Here is an 8,214-nt window from a genome sequence, read left to right as displayed (position 1 = left end):
CACTCTTCCAGGAATACTTTTTCTGACCCTATCCTGTTCTTTCCAGGAATTAAAATAGGAAAGTCCCAGACAGGGTCACCCTCAAGCTTCCTAACCAGCACTAATCTGGAAGCTATAGGATTTTCTTAGCCATCCTGGTCCACTGTGACTGGTGAAGTAGGAGTTGTCAGGATGGATCTGTCCCTGAGAGGGAGAAGATGAGGAGAGCCAACAAAGACTTTCTGAGGAAGAACTCTGGACAACAGCTTGATGCAAAACTCTATGACTTTATTTCATTAAAAACAACACACAAACAAACAGGAACTAAATAGCCAAACTGCGTAAAATAGCCAATATTTGAAACAAGGTCTCTCCCATTGCAGAGTCCGCAGTGCTGATAAGTGGGTCCTGTGGAGCCCAGAGGCCATTGGGTAAAGGCAAGCACATGTCCCTGCGGTCCCCCAATTCCAGTGTGTTCCTGGGAGTGTGTCATACTTGAGACATTCCTCCCCATGGCCAGGGCCGGGCTGGTGCACAGACTTGTGTGCTATTCCCCACTTCACATGCTGCACGGAAACCATTCACCCAGCACATTCTGAAGAGCCTCAAATTCCGAACTCCACGACGTCTGACAGAGAACTTCTCTCCCAGTTACAGGTGTTTGGGTCCCTTCCACCTAATGCTATGGTGGCTCCCATTTCTCAGTCTCTTAGCCACTCACCATTCTTCTTCCCCAGGCCCAAGTCGCCAACCTTTGCCAGTTGCTACTCTGGCTATTGTGGAGGGTCAGTCCTTCCCGCCTCTGGTGTCCTGGGGAAGCCAGGACGGAAGCCACTTGGGCCTCCGTCCCTCAGTTCTGGGGCCCTGGGCTGAAGGGGGGGAAACGTGGCAGCTCCCCCAGGGCTGAGGCTCCCGTGAAAGCCAGGCTCTCCCCAGGCCCGCTGGGCCCGCTGGGCCCACTGGTGCTGGGATCGCATCCTTGGGTGGAGGACTCTGGCCTAGAGGCTGAGTCCCCCTCCACTGCCTCCCTCTTGATCCACGGTGAAAACGAGAAGATGGTGAATCCCCTCTTAAGCAGGGCTGACTCTGCATGGACCAGCTCTTCATCCTGCCCTGGAGGACGGGATTCCAGAATGCTTAGATGCCACTGGTGCAGCTCCTGCTTCGGGGGTGCATCTTGGAGTCTCACCACCCACAGCTCCTCAGGCTCCAGCAGCACTTGCCAACGCTGCTCTGGGGTCCGCAGGGCCCATTCTGGCTTCATCTTCCGGAGGTAGACGGCATCATAGCAGCCCACCAGGGAGAGGACCTGCAGGTCCAGTAACGAGGCCTGGGCCTCAGCAGGATCCATGGCCCGCGTGGTGCCCAGCTCCAATACCATGGGCCCCCCCGGGGGCACGTCCACTTTGAAAAACCCCTCCCATGGAGTAGGGGGGCTTGGCCAGTGTGAGCAGGTAGGGGGTACCTCAAATCTCCAGGGGAGGCCTTGGGTCCAGTCAGCATCCTCGGCACCCAGACCCAGCGGTGTGGCCCCCTGAGGCTCCAGCTCGGTGGTCACAAAGGGATCACTCAGGCCCACCTCTTCCGACTCCACAGGGCCTGATGCCAGGGTGCCCAACCCCCAGTCCACAGGCCCAGCCCCTGCAGGCTGCCCTTGGCCCTGCCCCCAGCTTGGCCACATCCCCGGGGATGCCCCCTGCTCAGACCCTGCCTCTGCCTCGGTGGGGTCCATCGGCTCAGGGTCCCAATCTTCATCTTCCCAGTCTTCCCACTCCAGCCACTGTCTAAGGTTCAGAAAGGCAGCCTTGAAGCAAGCGAAGCAGACCCTTAGTTGGCCATGTTGAAGCTGATACACCCAGGCTGCGTGGAGGTAGGACATGCCCTCCGCCCCGTGCCGCGTGCTGACTGGGGGGCACATGGCAACGTGGCCTGCAGGACTGGCTGGGATCTTAAGGGGTCTGGCCTACTGCTGGGGGGCAGGGAAAAGGGGGCTTGAAAATGAGGAGAAAGGTGAGGCTCAGCAGGAGGAGAGAGGTGTTTGCTGTGCGGGGATTTGGGGTGGGGGTGGATGAACTGGGTCCCAGTCCGACAGGGCCCTGCAGAGGGCAGGAGGGACAGACGTCAGGAATTATCTTCAGCTGTGCAAGCGCTCTGTCCTCTGGGAGCTGCAAAGGAAAGCAGTGAGGTTAGGGCCCCCAGCAGGCAGGTGGGAGCAGGACATGCAGGGACGAGCAGGACGCAGGGCCGCCTTGGGCTCAGACCCAGCCCTTCAGCTCTGCCTCTGCTCAGTTTCGCTGATCCGGGGCCTGCGGGCCACACAGTCTCCCCGCCATCCAACTCCTCAACCCCCCCAACCTCAGGGATCCCAAAACCCAGTCAGCCTTGCCCAAGCGAAACTGAAGGAACCTGATGGAAACTTACAGAACCTGACGGAACCTGAGACAACCTGAGAGAATCTGTTAGAATCTGAGAGAACCTGACCAAATCTGACAGAACCTGACAGAACCTGACTGAACCAGATGGAGCCTGACGGAACCACCGCCCCCGGAGCTGGCCTGAGGCCACACTGGACCATGTGGGCTCTTCAGTCTCCAAGCCCCACCCACCGTGCCAGCCTGTGGGCCCCAGACCCTCTCCTCAGTCTGGGGGGCTCTCACCCGGCCTGCTGCCTCTATCCTGTGGGCACCCGGGGGTGGGGGAAAGGAGCGGAGAGCACCTGCCTGCCATATGAAGGGCCGTTTCCCATGATGCTCTGGGCTCATCTGCATATCTCCCATGAGCCTCAGCCCACCAGGAAATGAAACTGCTGAGTCATTCCCCCTCCCTCCTCCCGCCCCCTCCCCTCCCCACCCGCACCCCCATCCCAGCCTGTGTAGCTCCCGGGGTGGGCGTGCCTGCTCCCACAGCCCAGTCCGCAGGGTGATTGTGCCTGTGATATTTGCTCCTCTGAGGGCTAAGACTATTCCCATCACTCTTTCTATCTGCAGATTTTGCTTTATGCTATTGCGAAAGCTTTTATAGATAGGCTCTACTTGGATAGTGGGGGAAACCTGCAGATGGCTTTTTAAATAATTTTCTAAGTTAATCATGTCATTCAGCCCTTCCTTCCAAACTTCCAACCAGTGCATCCAACTGTATCTGCCATGTCTCCCCAAGAATGTCTAATGAGTGTCACCAAGTGAACAAGTTTGCACGTAGGCTCCTGGTCTGCAGGAGAAGACCCAACTGCCTCTGGAATTAGATGACGGTAAAATTCCTTGGATTCCCGTTTTGCTGCACTTTAAAATTGTCTTGGGAGTTTGAAAAATCCCAAATCACATCATGTGAAACCCCCCAGGCAGTCATGTGCTCCTCGTGATTGGAGGGGGAAATGTGAGTTGCTTCTAACCAACAAAAGTGTAGAGGTGATGGATGTCACCCTCTCAATTACATTATTTTATATATACATACATTATTGCATATACTATATATATTATACATTATTTTCTATACATACATATATATATACATTTCTGTATGTACACATATACACTATCAAATATTTATCTTCATACATATGAGGGTGAGTGAAAAATTATCTGTACTCCAGTTATATTAAAACTTCTGTTGGCCACACTGTTTTATCAGCACTTTCCGTTCAAGGCGACTGTCTCCCCAGTCACTGCTGTGCAGGTGTGAACGTGTTACATCAGTTTATTTGTAACTACGGTGTGAGCAAAAACGGATGCCCCACTTGTGATTTGCACGAAAGAAGAGCAGAGTGTAGTGATTCGTTTTTTGTGGTCTGAGGGTGTACACGTGCACACACTTCTGCCCACACTGTCGACCCACTGCAAAGACTTGGTTTTGAGGTGTTAAAGCATCCTCCCTATAGTCCTGATCTTGCTCCATCGGACTGTCACCTGTTTGGTGCCCTGAAAGCAGCTATATGAGGATGAAGTGAAGACAGTGGTGCATGTGTGACTTGCAGCTCAGCCTGAAACATTTTTTAATGAGGGAGTATGAAAGCTTGTTGACAGAAGGAAAAAGTGTATTGAAAAACAAGGAGATAATGTCAAAAAATGATGTATTTATCTTTAATAAAAGTTAATTCAAATAAATTCTACATCCAGAGTGTGGATAATTTTTGACTCACCCTCGCATATACATCATCTACACATACACACGTGCACACGTGCAGATGTGTGCTTGCTCTCTTGTGGTCTTAAGGAAGGAAAGCTCTGTGCTGTGAACTATGGCTGGAGCCTGGAGCTCTGGGGCCCCTGGCCCTCGTCTGCCAGGCAGGGACTAGGGGGACATGTCCTCCCACCTCCAAGTCCACAGCTCTTTGGATGGTTTGGAAGAGCTGTGGACTTGGAGATGGGGGGACATTCTGTGACCTGCAGGGACTCAAGGTACCTTCTCTTTGGCCTCTCCCATGGCTGGGACACTAAAGTAGCCTGGTGACTTCTCACCTGCCTGCTGAGCCCAGTGAGCCATCGCCTCTCCAGCATTAGTCTGTCCTCTGTACGTGCTTTTATCATCGCCTCCAGGCTGGGCACCCAGAGTAGACGATGGAGTTTGACTCAGGTCTCTGTTTGACACAGAGAAGAAACTCAGAACACAAAACTCAATCCTTTGGGGAGACATTCTCCCATCCTCTTCTCAATGCCCAGGGTTGTCAGGGTTTGACTCCACCTGGGACATCTTTGTGGCAGAGCCTATACCCCCGACCCCTTACCTGACCCCAGCTGCCCCCTCCAGCAGATGAGCAATGCTGAGGCCTGGGGGCCTATGCCCCACAGCAAGGAGGCCATGAGTGGGTGCCTGAACCCTGGATCATCGGAACATCTGCCTAAGCACCCAGGCCCCTTCCACCACCTGACGCTGGGGCTCACCATCGAGGGTCCTGCCATCAGCCATGAGTCTTCGTGGACTCTGGCTTTCAAGGTGGCAACCTTGGCTCAGGAACTCTGGGTCTGGGTGAGGATGGGCTGCCCAGCCTGGCTCTCCTGTGTGTGTGTGTGTGTGTGTGTGTGTGTGTGTGTGTGTGTGTGTGAAAGAGAGAGAGAGAGAGAGAGAAACGTAGGAGAGAGCAAAGGCACTTAGACACCCAGCAGGGGCAGCCGCCATCCTCCCATTCTTCCCTGCTTCTGGCACTCTGGATCCACTCCAGATCAGCAGGGAGAATCAGAGGACAGTCTCGCTTCCTGTGGATCTGGTCACTGGTTTTCCATTGATCCATGCCCACATCTGTTCAACAGGCACTAACTGCTCCATCCCATGCTGAGTGTTTGCCCTCGCAGGAGGCGCAATCGTCAGAAGAGGGGCCGGAACAAAGAGCCAGCACAGTGCCTGGACGACCTGAGCGAGCTTCTGGGAGCAGCTTCCCACACTGGCAGCCGGCAAGACTTCCGGAGTAGTTCCCAAGCTGGAAGGGGCCGCTACTCGTCCTCGGTGTCGTGGAGACATGGGCACAGGCTTCCCAACACCCATGCACCTTTCAGAATGCTCGGGTGGGTCCACGAGAGGAACGATCTAAAACTTAGAACAGCCTGGGTAGCCTCAGACCCGTGGATTCTTCCCTCAGGTCTCTTCAGAAACTGAAGGCGGTGGCCAAGGGTGAAGACAATGGTGAACGTGATGAGAGAGACAGAAGGGAATGATCCTGCCCTACAGGAAGATCGCAACCCATTCCCACAAGAGGTCAGCAAAGACGTTGATATTTACAGGGATAGGTTTAAAACTGCAAAACTGGATGTCCACTTTGGAGCAATATGGGACTGGAAACTGGGAAACAACATCAATGCCCCGGTAGGAACGCACGGGATCCGGCCTCATCGTGGAACCCGCACAGCCACAGACAACAAGCTTCAAAGAAGATCCACTGTGAAGTGTCAGCAACTGTTCAGTGAATAGAAAAGAACAGATTGTGAGAGCAGTTGTGCCCATAGTATTGCTTTGATTTTGTAAAAGGAAAAAAATCCGTGCTCATGTGTGCGAGTGTCAGGTGTGATGCATGCAGGTGGATTCCTGCCCGTGTGCACTTGTAAGTGCCACGCGTTGGGCCCTGTGTGCACACATTGGGTATCACGTGTCTGTGAGCATACAAAGAACGGAAACACTGCGATCAGCGTGATTACCTCTGGGTGGTGGTATGTGAGTTATTGAATTTCCTTCATAGATTTCCATATCCACCTCATTTTCTAGAATAAATATGTGCTATGACCACACCTCTGGAAGCTACTGAAAGCCCTTGGAAGTGCTTGGTGGGTGGTGGTAGGGTCTAGACCAGTCCCTCCTGGTTGGAGTGCTGAGCACATCTCTCTCCACTGCCTGCCTCCCCCAGCCACCCTCCAGCACCTGCCCGTCAGGCTGCCATGGGCTGTGGACCCTCACATTTCCAGACTCCAGCCAGGGGCTGGCATTCAGTGAATGGACACGATGACAGAGTGAGTGCTGTCCCCACGGGGCCACGGCAGGACTGGGACCTCCTTCCCAGGGTCTTCCACTGCCCAGAGCCCTTGGGGGAACGAATCCAGAGCCCCTGGAACCACCCTCAGGTTCTTTCATGTCAACCACTGTGAGTGTCTGAAGCTCCCCTGTAGCCACACCTGCCACATCCACTCAGACCATATGTGGCTATGCACACATCCATCAGCCATGCCGTTTCCATGGTTACTTCCCGGCAGCAGAGGCTCCAGCAGCTGCAGCCACTGTGAAAAGAGCCAGATTCAGGGTGAACATCCCCCCAGCAAGTGATCATCACGTCTTCCCCGTGTCCCCACATGCAGTGACCACCACGCCAGCCCAGCCCTGGTCACGCTCTGCCAGGAGGCATCCATCCCCCCACACGCCACCCTTGACACAGCTGCCTCCACCTCAGGGAGAGCATTGGAAATGGGACATCTCAATGTCCCCTGCTCCAGAGCCCCTCCAGAACCACCCAGGCAGAAACACGTTCAACCTGTGAGTTTGCAGTGGCTGCCAGACAGATAACCACCACTCAGTGGCTTAAAGCCACACCATTTCTCCTCTTAAAGTCTGTAGGCCTGACGTCTGCAATAGGCCCAGGGCTGGTTCTTTCTGGAGGGAGAACCCCTCGCTCCCCTGTCCCAGCTTCTAGAGGCTCCACACCCCTTGGCTCATGGCCCCTTCCTCCATCTCCAGGTCAGCAGTGCAGCAGCATCTCCCGCAGCCTCTGCTTCTGTCCTCACACCTTCTCTGTCCGACTCTGCCCCCCTACCCCTGCCTTGTAAGGACGCTGATGGTGACATTGGTCCCACCAGAATCCAGGCTACCCGCCACCACCCCCCCCATCCCCGCCATGATGTCAAGATTCCTAACTTAATCACACCTGCAAAGCCTCTGACTGTGTGCAGTGACATACTCACAGGTCCCAGGATTAGTGGACATCTTTGGGGACATTGTCCAGCTGCCTGCAGACCCATTTCATACTTCCGATGGTTCCTGTCCAGCTCTGGAATTCCAGAAACATCTCTCCTCTCAGGACACAGGGGAAGTGCCCTGGTTCTCAGAAGGAGACTTCTTGCACTCCTTGCAGGAGTCGGCAGGAGGGCAGGGGTCAGGAGGCTGTGCCCGCCGCCTCTAAACCATCGCTTAGCAAGATCCCACAGGCCTTAGCGAGATTCTGTGCCTGATGGGATGGGAAATGGGACAGGAATCTGGGGCTGGGGGAAACAGCTTCTCAAAGTCTCAAAGCACTATTTTGCAACAATTGCACAGAAGCCAACGCTCAAAACGGATTAATATTAAGGGGCTGCTCTAGCTACAACCCAACCTGCTCAGAATACTCAAAACCAGGGCCAGCTCTGGCCTTGCCAGGCTTCTGGATTTCTGGATAGACAGAAAAGTAAAATTGGAGGACCAATATGGGGTTGCCAACAGCTTCTTTTTCCAACCAAGGCATTTTTTCTATAAAAGACTTTCTTCACAGCAGAGGTGAAAGGTCTATACTTCCCGATAAAAGGATTTTAAATTTAATAAATTTCACTTCATGAGAACTAACCTTTATTTTTCTCATTGCACTTCAGAGAGGTGGACATCCCCATCGACTGGTGTCACCTCAAAATAACTTTGACTAAAACGTTAGAGAAGGGGTTCCCTGGTGGTGTAGTGCTTGAGAGTCCACCTGCCAATGCAGGGGACATGGATTCGATCCCTGGGCCGGGAAGATCCCACATGCCACAGAGCGTCTGGGCCCTTGTGCCACAACTGCTGAGCCTGCGCTCTAGG

General features: G+C 54.0%; 1 protein-coding gene across 2 annotated transcripts; it reads right to left on the bottom strand.

Annotated features, from left to right (window-relative positions):
• Nucleotides 1-324: 324 nt before the first annotated feature.
• LOC130840735 (testis-expressed protein 19.2-like) lies at nucleotides 325-2,702 on the bottom strand. Of its 2 annotated transcripts, XM_057716518.1 has the most exons (3): nucleotides 2,637-2,702; nucleotides 1,445-2,144; nucleotides 325-1,288 (listed from the first exon to the last, which is right to left on the bottom strand). In XM_057716518.1, the coding sequence occupies exons 2-3, from the start codon at nucleotides 1,895-1,897 to the stop codon at nucleotides 830-832; spliced, it is 912 nt and encodes a 303-aa protein (XP_057572501.1). In that variant the 5' UTR covers nucleotides 1,898-2,144; nucleotides 2,637-2,702; the 3' UTR covers nucleotides 325-829. The 2 variants fall into 2 exon arrangements, with proteins under 2 accessions (XP_057572501.1, XP_057572500.1); XM_057716517.1 differs by having other exon boundaries at nucleotides 325-2,144.
• Between the last annotated feature and the right edge of the window lie 5,512 nt (nucleotides 2,703-8,214).

This window comes from Hippopotamus amphibius, chromosome 17, assembly GCF_030028045.1.
Source record: "Hippopotamus amphibius kiboko isolate mHipAmp2 chromosome 17, mHipAmp2.hap2, whole genome shotgun sequence".
Lineage (NCBI taxonomy): Eukaryota > Metazoa > Chordata > Mammalia > Artiodactyla > Hippopotamidae > Hippopotamus > Hippopotamus amphibius.
This window is presented reverse-complemented; position numbering and strand designations above follow the sequence as displayed.